The 20,762-nt window shown below is 38.5% G+C and overlaps 1 protein-coding gene across 3 annotated transcripts in view; it reads right to left on the bottom strand.

Annotated features, from left to right (window-relative positions):
- The window catches only part of HDAC9 (histone deacetylase 9), a 280,108-nt gene that overhangs the window by 204,510 nt on the left and 54,836 nt on the right, over window positions 1–20,762 (bottom strand). For 2 of the 3 annotated variants that reach the window (XM_065627266.1, XM_065627267.1), the window contains exons 4-6: window positions 18,927–19,047; window positions 16,423–16,544; window positions 1,226–1,354 (exon numbers count right to left, since the gene is read on the bottom strand). In XM_065627266.1, the coding sequence (XP_065483338.1) occupies window positions 1,226–1,354; window positions 16,423–16,544; window positions 18,927–19,047 (372 nt within the window). Of the gene's footprint in view, window positions 1–1,225; window positions 1,355–16,422; window positions 16,545–18,920; window positions 19,048–20,762 lie in introns of all 3 variants that reach the window. The other variant, XM_065627268.1, reaches the window with a different exon arrangement.

Raw genomic sequence — 20,762 nt, 5'->3', positions numbered from 1 at the left:
CCAGTTTTACACAAGATACTGTGAAAAGTTGTCACGAGAACTGCATGTATGAGGACACCGACGTGAATTTGTTCATGTTCAATATTCCCATCTTGGTGTGACATAATTCTGATATACCAAATGAATTCAGATACATGTCTGATGCACTAGTAACAGCTGGTTGCATAAACACATGGCCTGATTGCCACATCCCTTGAATAAGCCATGAAGATACCAAATATTGATGCAAAGTCAAAGCAAGAAATGTCACAATGAAGCCAAATACTGTAAATGCTCCTTCAAATCAACAGATAAGGCCTTGGCAGCATACTAGTCCTAAGGACTGAAAATGAGGGGGCATTTGGCTATTTGGGAATGTGGGTGCAATTCTGCAAAATAATATCCATGATTTACCACTCTGCAATACCAAACATGTGAAAGAAAGATTTAGCATCCATGGTTCATCCACCCTGTTACTTTTTAAGTTCAAGGACAGGAAAAATATTGAAAGCAAATACTACTTGATAAAAAAAAATTACTTTCTTTTTTTTTCCCCCTTTTAATTCTCCTCTATATGTATAATTCTGTATTTTTACATGTTAGAAGTTCCCTTTCAATTACTATAAATACTTACTATCTGCTATGATCAACAATATGCCACTGAATATTTAAATTTTTCGACTCTGTCTTCTCAAAAACAGCTTAGTGAGCCCTTACATCAAAACCAATTGAAATTGACATTTTCAAACAAGTGAAACCAAAAGGATAGGGCCAAACACAAGATTCCAAAATGGCCTTGATTAACCTAAGTAATACCAGATAGGTGTTTTTACGCTTGCTAGCAGCACCTGCATTTTGCATGAGAGATGGGAAGTAGAAGATGCAAGTCCCAGAATAGAGAAGACACAAATTAGGGGAAGAAAATATGCTTGTTTTCTCCTTTGATGTTGCTTGCCATCAACAGTCTACCATTTATATTTCTATCTTGTACTCACTGTTGTAAAGTACTAGTGGTCCAAGCTGGTTTAGAAGTATGGCTTTCAATTGACAATGACTTTTTAGTAAGTGGTAGAAAGCTGTAGATTACAAGCTAATTATACACAACCATTTATTTAATATAGCTTTTCAGCAGAAGAAAAACAAAAAAGATAGAACCTTCTGCTTAGCAAAGAGGTTCAATTCCAAAATATCACCAGTATTCTGTGAGCAGTTGCAGCTGTTACAGAATTTCTTCATTCTTAATTACCTGTCACCTCGAAGAGTCGCTTCTTGAATGAACTGACATTTCCGTCCTTCCTCCTGAGCAAAGGACTGCTTCTCCTTTCTGTCACCTTTTGTTTTAACCTTGAACGTACCTTCAAATTGGGCTCTGAAGCTGGACATGGAAGAGAAAAAAAAAAATTATTACAAATAAAATTACTGCTTTGTGTCAGATACCACTGACACATTCTGTAGGGCCTCATCTGATTCTAGAGGAAGAGATTTTACTGCCCATCCTCCCCAGCCACTCCTCGTACAACTCCATTTTATATTGGAGGCTAGGAAAGAGAAAAAGAGAGCTGAAAAGCTTTGGATCCCAGTATTTCCCTCATCCTACTTCAACTCTGAATTTAACCATTAATTATTGTTTATATCATAAGTTTTAATGAGAGTTGAATGCAACTTTTATTCTACATAATTTTTCTCTCTTGTAGGTGAAAACTTGGATGGAAATACATCTTGGAACTTGGAACCTTATAATTGGATTATGGTCTGATGACAGAAATAGAGAAAAACCTCCACGGGTGCCTTTTGATTTCTCTTAGAAATATAAATTACGACAAGCCTTGCTGGCAGAACATTTCTTGGTCAGCAATTTTGGGCCCAGAACTTCAATGTTTTCTGAGTAACACACCAAACAACTAGATTTATGACGGTGTCCTAAGAACATTTACACAGAAAAATATAAGCTCTGAAAACGAAGAAGTAGGATTGATTCCCAGAAAACCTAGGATTATGTTTAATGCACCTTGGGCACGCTCCACCTTTGCTTCCTAAATGGACACGGTCTTCTCATATGAAGGCCAGAGATGAAGCTCTGATGTGCTTTTTATTTTGTGATATTTTTAGCATGATAAAATGTTTCATGTACTCATTTATCTGTTCTTCTAAGTAAACCCTCTATCAAAGACTGCTGAGAGCTAGTGAAAGATAAATGTGGAATAGAATTTGTTTATATTTCCCTTTCTGGAACTGAGGCTTGGCTAAGCAATATCTCAAAATAGAGAGAGCTGGAAACTGGGATCAGTTCTCTCTCCTGTGCACAGACATAAGCCCGGTCTCAAAGAAGGAGCAAGAGTTAACAGGAAAACAAAATAAATGAAATCTTATAGAATCATAGAACTGTTTAGGTTGGAAAAGACTTTTGAGATCATCAAGGCCAACTGCTAACTGGACACTGCCAAATCCCCCACTAAACCATGTCCCTAAGCACCATGTCTACACGTCTTTCAAATACCTCCAGGGATGGTGACTCAACCACTTCCCTGGGCAGCTTGTTCCAATGCTTGAGAACCTTTTCTGTGAAAAAAATTTTCCTAATATCCAATCTAAACCTCCCCTGGTGCAACTTGAGGCCATTTCCTCTTCTCCTGTTGCCTGTTACTTGCAAGAAGGGACCAACACCTTCCATGCTACAACCTCCTTTCAGGTAGTTGTAGACAGCGAGAAGGTCTCCCCTAAGCCTCTTTTTCTCTTCATTTAATTCAGCATTATATCATTTGTCCCTTCAAGACATGAACTCAATAATCCTACACTTATAATTCCACTCCCTTCCCAGTATGTACTATCACACCTCTGTTTCTTGCTATCCCACTTGTTCTCTCAGGGATGGGTATGAAATTTGTTTTTCAATCACTTACTACCATTGTTAAGACAATGGCTCTAGTGATGGAGTACAGATTTGTTTGCTGTCTAGGACCACTTTAGCTATGAAACTGAAAATATAAAATATAACAGTGAGCTAATACTACACAGATCTCACCAGGTATGATGAGATTTGGAAGAAAAGGTGCTCACTCCTTTTGCACTTATAGTTATTTAGATTTATACTACTCTGTACTCTTAAAATTTAGAATATTTCCATACCCATGACAGACTAACGTGATACAAATCCTCTGAAACACTCACTACACTTCTATATGAATGTTTCATGCTCAGTCACAGTGATTGCCTTTCTATTTTTACCACATTCCCATCACGTTCTGCAACTGAATCAATCATATAAGCATAGAAGGCAGACTTTGATGTCAGTGTCTGAATTTATGAGCCATCTAAGATAGCCCTTGCATGAAAGACAAAGATCATTTTAAAATGGAAATAATCAATTTTAAAATGAAAAGGCATGGAGAAGAGTGGTTTTTAAATTATAAGATAAACCTCCCAATAAAAAACAAAGCCCAGGTTTGAAGAGTGTTTGCTTCAAATACCGGCTTTCTTGAATGTCTCTCATGAGACACTGCCAGCTCCTAACATGGTACCAGCTAGGACTCATTGGCTGGCAGTAAGAATTCAGGTTTCAGTGCACTAAATATATAAAACTAACCAATTTGAGAATGTTTGCTCCAATGGGCAAAATGCAGAATTGGAAAGTGGTTTCTTGATACCCCTCTATGGCTAAGGCATTGACTTGGTGTGTGACTGTAGAGGTCACTGTACCATCCTGGTCCAGCGAAGCTGAAGCAGAATTATTGTTGACTGCAACAGATATGGATCACAACAGTAATCCTATGTGCCTCAGTGCACTCCTACACAAAGGCTATAATAACACATCTGCAATCGTCAACTCTCTTCTGATAGTTTAAAAGCAAAGATTAAGTATTTTAAGCATCAAGGAGAGAGCTGTGGATTAAAATTATAAATGTATATGCATATATATACACAGACTGATGCAAAGCACATACATGAAATTACTTAGAAATTCTGTTAATCTGTTAAACAAAAATCTGTGAGCAAAAAGTGGAAAATAAATCTTTTAAACATTTTTGAAAATTAAATTGTTCCTCTAGTATTTTCAAAGCACTTGGAAAGCCTTATTGGCCAATAGTGAAGAATTATTATAATTAATTAATCTGCCTTATGTTTCGCATGTGCATTTCGTTCAACACCTTAATTAGTGGTTCTTAGAAGCGGTCTATAGAGAAATAATGCCCAAAATAACTGTTTTGCATCAGCCATCCCTGTATTTCTGCTGCACATTATTAGCACCTTTGCTCAGCTTGATTAATCCACTAGCCAAGGTTGACTAAGTCCATCACCCAAAGGCACTCTCAGTGTGGAACAGGAGTGTCACATGGGGAGTCGGTGCCAAATAACTTCTGAGGCTAAAGCTTTACTCATCAGCTTGCTGCAGAGTAGCTTCTTCATGCAGACACAAGCCCCTAAGAATTAACCTTTTTTTGCTTCATTAATATCACTAAATCATTGAAGATCTTTCCAGACCTTCACCTAGTCTATTCCTTTATGCAGAGATTCAACCATAAACCAAGACACTGATTCACCAAGATAATTAATGCACATGGCTTTCTGGCTAACCCCACTGGGGTCCAGGACTCAAAAGCAGATAAATTCTACTCCACACAGGACAGATCCTTTATCTCATCTTGCTGAGGAAATAGGTCTCTCTAAAGTGCTGTAGGTGCTGAATGAGGTGGGGTTTGCTGGGTTATGTGGCTGCAACTATAGTGTGCTGAATCACCTGAGCATGGAGCCAGAATGCCAGAGACAAGAGGAAAACAAGAGCACGTGGCCAGGAGTGTGGCAGAAGAGGTAACCAGGACTGTATGTTTTCATGCAGCAGGCTGGTAGGCTGGGCTATTCATTAAATCCTGCTAAGAACCAGTATACATCTGATATTAGTCTAATTGGTCACTATTAGCCTAGCCTCTTTGCTCCACAAATCTTTGCACTTCTGCTACACTTAGCACTTTGGAATAACTAATAATCAGTTTCCACTTGGAGAAAGGGAAAATGGATTACTTGAGAGTGTCTCGTTGCAAAGAAAACAAAAAGACACAGCTATTTTCTCTGAAGGCCATCAAAGCCCATGTCATTGATCTCAATGGGCATCAGTTGATATCCATTTGAGCAATACACTTGAGTAGATTTCAGGAAAGAGTAGCCTGAAAATGACTTTGTTTGTGTAATTGCAGCATAATTTGGAATAACGAGATGTTGCACTAATATGGCTGGTTTAGTCTCATCACTGTTACCTCAATTGTTCTCTTTTTAGTGCTGGTAATAATGAACTGGTATTACTCTTTAAATGACTGTAAGTGGGAAACGGGTATGAAATATACAGAAAGTATTAGCTGAAATAACAACAGAAGACATCATAGGCAACCCAAAGATCAGTTACCTAACTCCTTGGCATGACTTGTAATCATCTCTACAGAACTGAGAACTTTGGTCTTAGGTAAAGAAGAAAGTGTCTCAATGATTTTTCTCATCTTTTATGGCATCTTCCTATAGCAGGAAAGAAGCAAGTAATTGACTGTTAAAAAAAGAAAATATACAGGCTTCTATATAAGTACACGTTAATTTCATCACAACCATCACCACTCAGGTGAAAGAAAACTATTCTCTCCTGCGTAACATGATACTTAAACACAAGCATGAAAGATAGGAAAATGTCATTATGTCCTATACTCCACTTTGCTTAATGTTAGTAATTTGCAGATACTAGCATTAAAGAATATAGCCTGGGGCTAGATTGCTCCCAAATGAGCTGAAGCTTTTTTGACTGGGCTTTGCTTCACTGTTTCGTTTTATTAAACTCACAGAGATATTTAAGAAGAAGGGATAACAATCCTTTCTACGCACGCAGAGAGGACATATCTATGAAGGGAATGTAAAAGATAATAATGCACTGCTTTCTGATGGTTCCTGGAACACAGTACTACTTTTGTATCAGAAAAGCGTGTGCCAACTTCAAATCAGCAGTTAATGAAGCCAGGCAGGAAATGGGGGATGGGAGAGGGTGCACAGCGAGCAGGTCCCCATCTCGAGGCTAAAGTCATGTAGAGGAAACCTGAAGAACAGAAAGTGAGCTTTTGTCCAGACTTCGAAAGGCTCTCAAGTGAAAGCATTTCCTTTTCCTCACTGGCAGGCTGGCTCAGAAAAGCTGTGTGGCAGTCAAAGTAAATGATGCTAAATTTGGCTACAAAGATTCCAACAACAGCACAAGCAACAGCAGCAAAATTCACATCTTACTTGAGAATGATAAATTGTTCCCTATCGCCCAGGCACCGGCTGTTATCACTACGATCATTTTGAAACAAAAATAACTTGGACTTCTCTAAAGTATTTAAGTCAACAGAAACAATTAAGAAACAAAGACTTCATTATCTTGAAATAAATCTTCACTGGTATTCTCTCTTTTGCTTTAAGATGAAAAGGGTCATATATTGTACTGATTTGAATATATTCTATGCTCTACTCCATGAAGGAATTACTAATTGATTTTTCCTGCCTTATATCTAAAAAGTATGAATGAAGGTATACATAGTCAAGGAATCTTTCTTTTTTTCAGACCACATAGGCTGTTAACTTTTATACTATTTTACTGGAGACCCATGCACAGATAAGCATTATGTGCTTTACAACACACAACCATGATAGTCCATGCCTGAGATAGCTTAAAGTTACAGAACAACAGAATGATGTATTGGTATAGACTATCAGAGGTACCAGAGAAAATAATGAGATGGTACTGGTTAGCATAATGGTGGTATTGCCAACATACTAGCGGTTCATCCTTTGTCAAATTTCTTTCTAGCACTGTGCCAACTGAGAATTTTCAAGATGATACTGAATGCAGATAATAAGATAACTTCGATATATCTGTTGTGATTTTACTTGAAACAGGAGGGGCAGAATGTGAGAAAATATACTGTGAAGAGATCCTCATTTGGGTGGGTCCATCGCATAGCACAACAGGTTCCTGGTCCACTTTGTGGGTTCCCAGACACCATGGTAATAGACATAAATAACAAACCGGCCTGCCTGTCTATGCCTTGTCAGGACCTGGAGATCAAAGAAAGTCGAATCCACCTCACTGCTGCACCAATGACAACAATCAAAAGAGGCAGATTTAAGGCTCCCAAGAAGCCAGTCTGAGGGTAGTGGGCTAGGGAGAAACTTCCCAGTTTCCCCCCAGAGATGTAGGTAGAATGAGAGGCACAAGATACTCCTATGCACCATCAGAAAGGACAAACGAGGAGATAGTCTGGGCTTTTTCACCAGAACTACAAATGTAACCAAAGCTAGGCAGAAAGGCAGAGAACACAGGTCAGGTACCAAAACTGTTTCCAGGTTTCTCAGCTGCTTTGTGGAGAGCTGCAGATGAGTTTGTCATTTTGGGAGACCAAACGGTCTCACAGCTTTTTCTCTGCCGCACGAGGTTCTTGCAGACATGTAAATAGTCTCTGCTCTGCACAATTTCTGACTTCTGCTCTGGCTTCCTGAAGGCAGCCACAGACTGTTCCAGCCACCTCCACACAGTTGAATATATTAGGCATGGGCAAGATGAGCAGTGACTTTTTGTTTTCACACCTGACTGACTGACATTTGCTGTAGAAGGCCACGTCCTGATATGAGACAATACTAGACAATGAACACATGGGACATCCTCCCCAGTATCTGATAGACAGGGAGATACCAGCTTGTAGTAAAATTCGGTATAGTAGGTTCAATGACTTCTAAGTTCTGGTAATTTAAAATGTCATTTCTGAAAGAGTTTTAAATTAGATGCATGAGACTGAAAGCTATTTACACATGCCCTCTAAAGCTCTTCCAAGAACTACATGGACCTGACCGCTGGGTGGTCCCAACGAGGCAGGAGCACCAGATACAGCAGTACAGGATGGAGACACTTTGTTTTTCTGGCTTGCATCACCTAATGTGTTTTCAGCATATACTGAAACTGTTTCCTGTACAGCCATTCGCTTTAAGAGGAGTGCTGGTCATATGTGAAACCCTTTAGTCCTTTGCTTTATTTTACTTTTGTAAAAGGTAGAATGCTTTATTTATTCAAACTAAGGCAAATATCCATTCCCTAAATAAAAAAACAGGTTTAGTGAAACACATGGTAAAAGAGTTAATTAGATTAGAGGGGATCTCGCAGCCCTTCAGCTCTCTTCAGGCTAAGGAAGCCAGTTTAACAAGATTAGCAATTTTTCATTGATTTCCTAAGGAAGGTTCAAAAATGAAATATTCCCTGAAGCTGTTTTAGATATCTAACTTTTCCTTGTTATTCATTGCAGTCTGTATGAAACATAAAATTTCTGTTTTATTATCTATGCAAACAAGTGTCCTCTTTCTAGGAATGATTTATTGAGTTAGATATAGGAATTAGTGTATTGCTTGCATTTAGCCAGAATTAGAGATCTTTATATTTTTCATGAAAAGCTGATTGGTGTTATATATTTCCTGTTGATATTTATTCTGCATTTAACCTGTGAGGCAAAAGAGGTCTCTTGCTAGAATTCTTAATAATTTCTACTCCTTAGCACAGGAACAGCATCTCCTTGCATTTGCACCAACTGAGCTATACAGAGGTTTCAATGAGGCCATGGTTTCACTGGGCTTCTTGAGTCCTTATTACATGTCAAGTTTGCTGAAACGATGGTATCTTATTGCTATGACAGGTCCATCTTATTCTTCTTCCATATAAACTAATATTCTTATGGATTAATAGAGGATGAAAAGGCAAGTATTACTATACTGTCTTGAAACAGAGAATAAAATAAAACTGAAATTTTAAAATTAATTCTCATCTTGGCTGTGCATCTTCATATTCTGTATTTTTTTTTCACTTTTATAGCACTTATGGGAGCCAAATTGCATCTGAGTTCACAGGTGGTGTAGCAGAGAAAGAAGATGAAACCGGCTATTTAATAAAGGGCAGCCCTCATTTGAATGGTAAAAACCCAATTTAGATATGCATGACTGGCAGTCCTTCTGGTTAGGTCTCCACTGGTTATTCTTGTCCCCACTTCTGACCATATATGCCAATTTAACCAGGAAGAAGTAATGGGAATATAATTCCACACTTTCTGCACATACAGTCAATCCCATTCTTCAGCATAAATTCTCCTCCAACATCCATCGAATCACTAATTTTGCACAAGAAAAAATACGTTCTTCAGTGACAAAGCACCAGAGGTAACTCCCTAACCCCAAAAGTTGAGGCTTTTGCAGGCTCACAATTTGATCCCTAGATACATCATTTATTTTTAATAGAATAATCGCGTTCATGATTATGTTGTTCTTCAAGCCCCATACAAGAAGGAATTAGTTAATAGGGTGATTAAATCCCATGTATTTTAATCTAGGAAAATATCCAGCAGTGACAAATCATTGATGGCAGGCAAAAAGTATAATATTTTATCAACCTTCAGAAATTCATGATGAAACACCATCCCTTTCTTCCCTAGTTTAATGTGACATTGATGTCATCAGTAGATGGGAACTGGGCAGGTCTAGATTGCTCAAGCATACTCTTCAAAGTTGTCCAAAGGCAACAGTACAAGATGCCAAGAAAACAAAAGCAACCAAAACACAGTATATCTTGCTTTCCTACCAGATGAGAACTCTGGGCCAAATTCAGCTCAAGAGTAGGAAGACACTTTAGCTCCGCTGAATACAAGTGAAGATAAAATCGGCCCACAAGTTGTTTGGACTTTCAAAACGTGTTTGTCTCACTTCTGTAGGAAAGACCGACTTTGTGAAAGATCTCTGAGTGTTAGGTGAAGTGAGGAGAAAAATGCCACCTGTTTTAAGTCTTAATTAGATGTGGACACTGCACCTTCCCTAAGAAGCTGAATTAAAACAAGTTTACATTTAGATAGGTTCTTTATGCTCTGGGATATAATTCCAGTCCCCTACAACTTAATTAGCTAAATATACAATGTAACCTTCCATCTGGTAGAGTAATTTAACAGGAATAATTGTGCACCACCATAACTCAACGAGACACTGAGGAAAACCATTGAAATGCTATTTCCTTTCTTTTGGAAGAGAATTATGTACAATTTCAGCATGCTTTGCATTTCTAACAGTTATAGCCAACAGGGAGGTATCACTCTCATTTATATTACTTTCCCATGAGAAAATCAAAAGCAAAGTACAAAGCTTATGCCATTGTTCATGAATGGCTCTGTAATACTTACTTGGCTTTAGCCAGAACATGTTATTTGGCAGCTAAACCCCTTAATTAGAATTGTGGGTTTGAACAGATTTTTCAGTGAAACTATGTTTTGCAGGAGTTTGGAGAAGTGCAATCTTTACTAACCAACGTCTTCTATTTTGGATGATCCGATACCATGTGATTTCCACTTTTCACTTCTCTGTTTCTCTCTTTTTGCCATCTTTTAGATGTTCTTGTTTACTTTTCTAAAAGTTTTCAACTGTCCCTGCCCTAGATACAGTGGAAGAAAAATCCTAGTCCAACTGAAATCAAACAAGACAGTTTCTACTGACTTCAAAGAGTCTCAGATTTTATATGCAGTATTTTGTAACTTTTTTATCCAGAGGGAATAGACTTTGAAATGCCCATTAAAACCATTCCACTTCATTTTCAATGGACGTTATGCTCTTAATATGCTTTAGATTTTAGTACTGCTCCCTGCTCTTATTTAAGCTGTTTCCTTTAGGTTCAAAAGTCAAAAAGGTGTCTAGTATCTGATTACCTGCTTATCAAAGAGTTATGCAAGCTATTTGTTAATGTTAATTTATAAAACATTTCTGAAAACATACACAATTTGTGTAAGAAAACCTTTATGTAACCACATGAAGCAGAACCTTGTAATTCAATTTTGGCTATGCACTGGGCGGTAAAAGAACTAAGACAGTATTTAACCAAGATTGTATGATTAGTCTAGCCATCAAGAAGGTTCAGTATCTAGCACAAGAGAGTAATTACTGGCAAGACAGGAAGCGATGTAGAAAGCAGTAGGTTTTTAGCTAAAATAGAAATACTGTGAAAAACCTTTATTCAGATTATCTTGAAACTGAGTAAGAATCACCCATGTGTAACACCTTCACTTCCTGAGATTCAAAGTAAGCATTAAATAAAATATACTAGAGGAGCAATTGTGCACTGATGGAAAGACTATGATGGTCTTTACGGGAATGACTCCTGCTGAATCCTGGTGCAGGCCATGGCGGCTTTCATGATACCAAAGCATACCTACACAAATGCTTTTCTCTCTGACAGTGTCATTAAGCCTACCCTAAATTTTAATTTAGTTTTAAGCTATCTAAAAAAACCTCCCCTCTAACTCGAATTAAATTAGAGTGATAGGGCACCCCTTCTCACCCCAGCTGAGGAGGCTGCGGGGCCCAGACAGACCCAAGATGACGGCAGCCCAGCACAGTAGCTACGGCAGTTTTACACCTCCTTAGAGCTGCTGGCTCCCAGGGGCTGAACTCTGCTTTGGCCTCTTCGTTACATGAATTTGGAAGAAGCTGTTAACAACAGTTTGCTTCAGATCCACTCTTCAATTGCAAGCAGAAGTTTCTTCTCTTTCTAAAACCTCTTACTACTAATTACACCCTCTCAAGTTATTGACAGTGAATTTAGGAAGGCTAAAAAAGTCTGGTGATTAATGGGAAGAGAAGTTGAGGAAAAGAAGGGCTGGAAATCAGGATTTTTTTTTTTCCCTCGTTCTGTGATAAGCACTAGTGATTTCCTTTGGGCACATCATCTAGGTGAAATTTGTCAAGAATGTTCATTAACCCAGGAAAACAAGGACTCCTGAGAGGCAGGAATTCTTAGCATCTCTGAAAAATGGGATAAAATAAGGAGAACCATATGACGTTTGCCTTGTTTCCCTTCTTCAATAAACGAAGTGCCTTTCCCATTTATTGTGCTCACTCACAAACTCAGAGAAAAATAATGCTTCTCTCTACTGAGCTTCATTTTGGCAGACATGGTAATTGAGGGTTTGTGATCCTCTAAACCTTTTTATTTTTACAAAAGACCAAAAGAAATCCAGCTTTTTTATATACCGTTACTTCACAGGAGAATGTTTTCCTAGAAAATGCAAACAGAACAGGAATTTGGTGGCATAAAAGGGAAAGGGAAAATACTTCCACACACGAAATGTTTTAGTTCTCAGTTTCAACTGCTCCGATAAATTACTGAGTCACTAAGTGCAGAAAGAATAATGGTAATGAAAGATTCTAATTAATTTCTTTTGTTTAAAAAAAAATTGCATTAGCTGAGTTCTCATTCAAGAACCTTTCACTCTCATTATATAAGAACTATGCTGTTATTCTCCTGCCTAATTAGGTTAACTTAATACGGTTTTTCAAAGTGATCTTCATGACTGTGCAGCACAGCCTTCTTCCCCTCTTTCATCGCAATATTAAACAACCCTTCATCTCCTGTTTTTTCCTGTATGAAATCACATCATTTCCCCCCTCCAACCAAGAACCTTGCACTGTATGCTATTTAAAATAACCCATGCTATATTTCCATTGAGAATGCTTCCAATTTTGGAAAGTGAGCTACAAACATCTCAAATAGTACTAATCTTGAGTGATCTTCAGGTTCCTAAGCAAAATGCAAGTTGTAAGATTACAATTCATCACCAAGAAAAGATTCAACTGGCATAAAACCAAAAAAAATAGAAATACTGATTGATGTTCCCATTCTGCCATGATTATGCTAAACTCAAGAAAGAAAAAACAATTTATACTTGATATGATGATGTCCCCAGGAATTTCTTCCAACAAAAAACAAAACATGAGGCAAAATACAGAAATTCCATCTATACCAACATTTTTAAAAAGCATGCAGCTTTGGTTAGAGAGCTAACCTTTATTGGAATTTACTGGCTTTTGCTGGTTTGCATCAATACTTGCACATAGAAAATGTACTCTTACAGATTGAAGAAAATGAAACTGTTATGGCCATTTGCCAGAATTTCTGCAGTTATTTTGACAAGGTAAAAAAAAACCAAAACCAAAACACGACAAACAAAAAACACCAAAACCAAACAAAAAACACCAAAAAGCTTTCCTGGAAATGAACTTCGACTCTACCAAACCCATGTTGTTTGCTACATTTTTTGATGAGTAACCTCATCAAGCAGATCATATTTTCCCAGATAGATAGACATAGAATTATGAAAATCAACAATCAAAGTTCCCCATATTAAATAATCAGGTCTTGAGAAGTGCACAGCTCCCATCAGAGCTCTTACAGCAGTCAGTATGAATTTCAAAAGTGTTCAGTAATAGGGAGGAATTTTCAAACCTCTCCGGGTAATTTAGATGCATTAGTCTCATTGAAAGTTAATGAGCCATGTGCTGCTCGGTCTTTTGGGTGCTTTGCAGAAAACACAAGTTACGACTGGTATCCATGGTGAAAGTCGTAGGCATTTTTAAAACTCGAGCTTATGCTGTTTAGGCTACAGATGTGTAACTTCTCCGTATGGTATATTTATCTGTCCAGTGAAGCCATAGCTCCCCTTGCTCTGCTCTTTTCAAAGTCTGTCAACACAGAGCATCTGAATGCAGCTGTGCAAAGAGCTGCATATCCTGGCCTCTAGTCCCTAGGACAGTCCCAATCCTCCGTGCAGCTAAGCCGTGTGAAGCCTACTGCTGACAAGTTCTGCTGCATCTTGTACAGAAAGCAAGAATCCTGATGGCCAAGAGAGTTGTTGAGTAACCACAGTCACTGCACTGGGATGTTAGTTCTGGTACCTAACCGTAAACACAGAAAGAGCAAGATGCCTAGTTATCTATGCATTCCATCATTTCTAGATGCCAGAAGAGTAAAGGTTGCACAGAACATTTTCCTCTTTACTATAGTCCCTCTGAATTAATTTTTAAAATATTAATAAGGAGATGCCACTTCAGGACTAATTAAACAAAGGTTAAATACATTACTGAACAAGAAACTGAGTGAGCAAGATTCACGACTTACAATGCCAGTGTGACACTCTGTGTTCCCTTAGCACTGAAAACCACATTAGGATATCAGAGGAGAATCATTCAGCTTTGCTGCCCATTAAATCTGATCTCAGAGTAACCAATTCAATCAGAATTATCTTCCAAGACCACTATATTCGAGTTGTAGAAGAGACAGATACATCTGTATTTCATACTATGAATATGGAAAATAAAACTGAGAAGCAGAACAAAGCTGTGATTAAAACCCACAACAGGTATTCCTTTCTTGAGGCTAAAAGGAATGTAAGTCCGCTTTCATATGAATTGCTGACTTCATGCAGGTTCAGCACCACAGAGCGTTTACCAGGAGCCAGTGGCAATAAGCGTTCATAGCCTAAAGGAAAGGAAAAGAGGTTCACCCCTCATGGCAAAGGTCAGATTTCTGCAGGCTCATAGGCTGTCCATATACATGACTCTTCGTGGGACATCTTTGTCTAGTAAGGTCCCATGAGGATGACACAGGCTCCACAATGTCCCCTCTGCCTGGAGGATGGCCCTATAACCACCCAGATCAATTTAGGGTCATTTGACTTGTGTCAATCTGGTTCCTGTTGCTTTTACTCTCAACCTGATGAACAATCATCGGAACCTTTGTGGGGATGTTGCTGAAGGCTGGAATTAAACAACTCCAGTATACAGAGAGACTGGATGTGTAAACAGGATATTTAACAGTTGCTGTTTTCATGGATGCAGAGGGCTATCAAATACACCCCCTTGCTAACATACAACATGTTGTACACTTCATTTATATTTGCTTATCAGAATCACTATGTAGATGTCATAGAAACGGTTATGCTAACGATTATATCAGTATTTGTCTATTTATTCTGTAGATATCTTTTCAGAAAGTCATCATGTCCTTTGTTCAGTTTTGGAACTGATGCATTGCACGCCCAAATATTTGGAATAACATATAGAAAACATCTGGATTTAATTATATTATAGTCCTCTTATGCAGACAATGGGAATTGAATTAAGGAATATTTTGAAACCCCCACAGAGATATAAAAGTATTAGCAGCTGCATGAGAACTTTACTGTTACAATGTTTGAAAATGTTTTGTTTTACAGATCAACAGTCTGACACATCATAAATATCAATCATAACATTTAGGACATATAAACATGGAAAAAAAATTAAAACTTGCACTTCAAAAACATGTAGAAGAATTCACAGCATTTAGAAGATGTAGAGTATATCCTTTTGTTTAAAAAAATGAAAATATATAGCCTATTGTCACAGAAAATATACGTTGTACAGTGGTATTCAGTGAAGAACCGCATAAGGGCCTTATTGTGCCCGAATAGCCTCAACAAGATTTTATAGAATCTTGTTATATTGCCACCATATTGTACAAAGATCACATTGAGTAATTCAGCTAGAATAAATTAGCATTTTGCTTTTCATGCTTTCATTCCTTGAAAATATTTGGGGATATAATATGAGTTTAGAGAGTCTGCCCCAAAGTATTAGACACAGACTGGATTTTCTTTCTGAATGTATACTGGTTCCAAATGCCACTTCTTTTCAAACAGTACCAGTTTTGCAATTAGTTTTCAATCTCCCAGTGGCTAAATCACATTCAAAGGCTGTTAGCACAGTAGGGGGTCAGACTTTCTCTCTGAATGTAACTATATCACTCAACAGCAGACTCATGCAATAAGCGATCTAATGTTTTCTTTTCTGTTTTTTTCTCCCTCCTCTTAGCATTTCCCTGCATTCCTGGATACTGATCACTGCACCAAGGACCTGAGGCAATAGCCACATGGACTCCACCACCATCCTTCTAGCTTTCTTTATGGTGCAGAAATGTCAAGTCTACAGTTCACCTGCTCTCAAGACAAAACGTTCAGTTGCTAAATCCTTCAAAACATTCTGCAGTGTTCAAATGGACATTTTCTTGTACAATATTACACCTTCCTCTGTCTAAAAAGCACACACAAATGTGCATGTGTATGTGTGTGTATGCACATAGGCATACACTTTGTCAACCAAGGCACAAAATATAATAGTAATTCAATTCCTCCTCTTTCCATGGATTCTCCTCTAAATATTCTGAAAAACATTGTCTAAAGGTAGCGTACCATCTGAAGACAGATACTGTGTCTACCATGCAAAAGAGAGAGAACTATTAAACCCAGAAGTAACATCAAGACAAAGAAAATAATGCCATCAAAGATCCGTAAAATGATGGTCTGTTTAGAAACTAATTTCATCAAGACTGAACCTTTCACTGGCTGTGAGCATTGGGAAATACTAACTCTTGATATCATGTGGTCAGTTCAACCTCATAAAGATGAAGTCAGGATCTTCGAACTTACCCACAGTATCATCCTGAACGGGCTTTGTGGATTATGATATTTGCCTTGCTGATGGACAGCCTGGTTAAAATGAAGGGTGGGAGCACTGCTGGGTAAGGGGCTCGAATAAACTACGCTAACTCACCCGTCTTACGAAGTGGAAAATCATCCTTGGCATCCTGTGCTCCTGGTAAAGTGTATTTGTAGGGTGGCGAGGCCCCGCTCAGGGGTGGAGAGCTTTGATCCAGTGAGGTGTGGTGGGCAGCCCTGCAGCAGACACAGAGAGGTCACAAATTAGCAGTCGCTGAGGTGACCAGCAGTAACTATCTACACATGTTGTACACGTCTCAGCTGTGTTTATGTCAAAGTGTGCATGAACCACAGGCTCATGTAACCAATGTCACTTTTACAGTAAGTTACAGAACTCCTCGGGATTCCCAAGAACACGCTTTTTGCGCTCATTATAAAAGTCACATAGGATAAGAGTCATCTTGACCTACAGACAGAATCTGTCACCAGTTTGGGGAATTGACCATTTCAGATTGTTGCATTTTAATATGAAGCAGCTGAGGCACAGCAAAAGCCATTTAAGTCTTGTTTATTACATACAAACACATGTACATTGATTCAACCTATTCTATCAAAATGTGGGGCATTTTCAGAGCAGGCAGGCATGTATCAAACTAACCAGAAATATTTAGTTATTATTACCTGTTGAAAAAAGAATGCAAACTATTTAGTGGACAAGGCAGATAAAACGTTGCATTTAAGTTCAGCTTGTCAGTTTTGTGAGCACACCCCTCTGCAGCACATAGCACTCGCATCAGCAGAGATGCTCCCAGCTGAAGAGTGCTTTCTGACAACTGCCAGATGAAAGAAATAGCGTGGGCAGATCTTTCTGAATACGGAAACCGTAAATTGCATCACTTGGCCCAGAGACAGGGTTTTTTGTTTGGTTGATTTTTCTATTGAGAGGGAAAGGAGGGAAACTTTCAAACTTTGTGTTTATCTAAACATAATTTTACTTGGCCTTTTACAGGGTCTCTCCCTGTCTTCCAGTGTAGGGTGGTTAATCAATAACACGTCTCCGTCAAAGAGAGGCACTATCATGAGAGGTCGTACTACTTTCCCTAGTGTGGCAGAAGACATTCCTCTGCAGAGCTCCTTGTTCTCACTCATCTGAAGACTCTGAACTAAGTGTCGCGGTTGAGATGGACCAAGTTCTTAAGTACAAACAGCAGTCTCCATTTATTGCCACAAATGCCTTTTTATACAGTCTTTACCAGCTCAAGTGTCTTTTTGCTATTGGTTACAAATTGCAGTAGTAACATCTCATTGGCTAATTTTGCTATCATCAATGTTACTCTTTTACTCCCTTCTCTCTCACGGGTACACTTTAATATCTCCAGATACTCCATTACTCCCATCTTTCTCACAGGTAGACCTTAATATCTTCAAGGCTAATCTCTGTTCCCATGCCCTCTGTCAGGGAATCCACGGACTCACCGTAGTCCCCCACAACTAAATTCAGATTATCAGTCCAGAAATCCTACATACTCAAGAGAATTTTACACATTACTTGGAAAAAAAAATATCCCCGGAGGTGTTTAAAAGATGCATAGATGAGGTTCTTAGGGACATGGTTTGGAGGTGGACTTGGCAGTGCTAGGATAACAGTTGGACTGGATCTGAAAGGTCTTTTCCAACCAAAACGATTCTGTGATTCCATGATTCTATCTCCACCAGAAAAAATGTAACTATATATTACATCATGTTACCACAATGCTCTGATTAGCTCATAATGGAAACTCCAAGGGCAGGCCTTCAGTAATTCTTTTTAAAAAGAACTAGATGGAAATGTAGTGTACCATATGCATTTGTTTGTCCTGCTGAAGGTCAATTCCAGCATAGCATTTACATCTTTCAGAAATGCAGCCAGAACTGATTTTGTTGTACTGATTTATGTGTCTGTTGTTATAAGGAATTAAAAGAAATTAATTAGTAGAAAAATAAAAAGAGGGAATAAAACCTGTAAAAACTGTAAAATCTTAAAATGTTAATAGGCCCATTACAGGACTCAACAAAAACACCTGTTTCGATGGTCTAAGAAGATTCTTATCAAGGCTAAGACATCATCAACATATGCAGTTTTGGATACTAAAACTCATCAAAGTAAGAACAGTTAAATGACCACTATCCTTCTCAAAATCCTTGTGAGTTCCTTACATCATTCAAGTAACTTCACTGAAAAGTAGCACCTCTTCAAGAAGAAACAAGTTTTGTGATTGATTCAAAATCTAAGTAAATGAAACACAAAGTTGTACTAACTGCAAAAATTGAAGAGACTTGGAAAAATGACAGGTACAGTTGTAAAATTTGTGATAGCAACAAGAGATGAAGCAGTCGAAATAAAAAGTTTATACAGATTTCTGACAGCATCTTGTTCTGTATAGGTCTCATTACTGGACACCGAGTACTCTTAAGTTCAACCAGAAATATTACACTGTTGGCTTTCTGCTAACTTCTTGGTTGAGCTTGTCTTGTTCTGGAGGCAGACTCACAAGATCCCTGCTGAAGAAGCATTCTGGCAAGTTTTAGCAGATACTTTGATGAGGCAAAGAAACAGCTTAATACTCAACATACGTGTACCAGAGCTTGGGGTGGCGGCTCATGGAATGATTCTTCCCGTTTGCTGGAGAGTCTTTTGTTGCCGATTTACTCAACAGGAACTCTTGAAGTTTTTGCTTCACTTCTGTACTGGCCACTGCCCCTAAGACACACAGAATTAAACATACCTTATCTTTACCTCATAACATTACATTTTTAAAGAAAGCAGAGACCAAAACACACAAAAAAGGAGCCTGTGTCTTGTTGCTGAAAGTGTTTTGAACTATAAAAAATAGTGGTGGAAATCAGTCAAAATGAGATAGCATTCAGATTAAATGTTTGTCTGCAAAAAACTGAAGTTAGCCACAAACCAGAAATCCACTGAAGTCATAAGGAATATTTCAAGAGTAGATGAGACCATTTCTCCAGGGCCAGATGTATCTAAAGAATTTAAATTATTTCGTAATAATTCCCGAGTACAAAACCAAGGATAGAACTAAAAAGATAATGACAAAAGGTCACTTTGAGTTTGTGGTGAATAATGTTTTTTCTTTTAGTAACTAAGTAATAGTAACAGCACAGCGGAACTACTCTCTGAACACTGGTTTGGTTATGAGCAGAACACGGCAGAAAGAGCCAGCAGTGAGCCTTTTTATTCAAGTAACTTTAAGAGCCTGCACTTGTGATGTCTGGGAGACAGACCACAGCCTGAAACATGAGTCTTAGTTGATAACTCTACTCTTAAGAGACAAAAACTACAGAAAGACCAAAACACCAGGAAGACATCGTGGATTTTGACCTCTCTTGGTGGCTAGCTCAATACAGCACAAGAGGTACGGCATGTCAATGTCAGGTTAATCTGCCAGTTCCTACTTCAAGCACAGGACATGCTTCTTAACTCACAGTCATAATACTTTTCATTAAAAAAAAAAAATCTTTCTGTTTTCCATAAACAGTGATAAAAAAGGGAAGACAAAACATTTATTTGAAAGCAGCAGCACTAAGGCATACTGATACTCGGAGCATTTGGTTACCCAACCCTGACATGTCACAGCTAGGTGGTATGTCCCCCTATGACCCAATTCCCATAAAGTACCTCTACTGCCCCTCAGCTTCAGGCCCTAACTCCACTCCCTGCATCTTCCTTCCCTGCTCTACTCATTAAGGGGATCATCATCAGGAAACACTGGGGCTGGACACGGGGGGTCATAAGTGCTGCTTGGCTGGCTGCTACATCCTGGACAACGCCATCAGACACATGGTGTGAATTTTGGGGTTGTCCTGTGTGGGGATAGTTGCTGCACTCAATGATCCTTGTGGGTCCCTTCTGACTCAGGACATTCTATAATTCTACGATCCTGAACAGCCACCCAACAAGTCAAACTGAGAAGGGAACCACTGAGTTCATATGGAGGCTGATTTTTCACACCACCTATAGGAACCCTTTTGTTCCTGCAGCTTCTGCCACCTTCCCATCTTTCATGGATTCATCATTCACTGAAGTACTGGAAGGACCATGGACACCGTAATTTCTAAAGTCTACGATATGGTACACCTACAACTGTTGAACTGATGCATTTTTCCACCCAAGAAAAAATGGCAGGAGCCTGTGATCCCAATGAGCATAATGAACAGCTCTTTGATTCAGTCTATGTCAGTTATTTTTTGTGCTCATTTAGCAGGACGAGTAACAATATCTGCTCATGACAGCTTCATTCTGAATACTTTCACAATGTGCTTCTAACTACTTGATTTTTAAATTAACCTCACTAAAAAGAATTATTTGTATCTGTCTCCCTCTAGTGAGCACCAAATTCCAACAGTATCCTTTATATCTGTCATTTGCCTTAATGCTATATACAAGCTAGATATAGCTCT

The sequence above is a fragment of the Caloenas nicobarica genome, chromosome 2 (assembly GCF_036013445.1).
Source record: "Caloenas nicobarica isolate bCalNic1 chromosome 2, bCalNic1.hap1, whole genome shotgun sequence".
Lineage (NCBI taxonomy): Eukaryota > Metazoa > Chordata > Aves > Columbiformes > Columbidae > Caloenas > Caloenas nicobarica.
The sequence above is the reverse complement of the archived record's forward strand: the minus strand, read 5'-3'. Positions and strand labels throughout refer to the sequence as shown.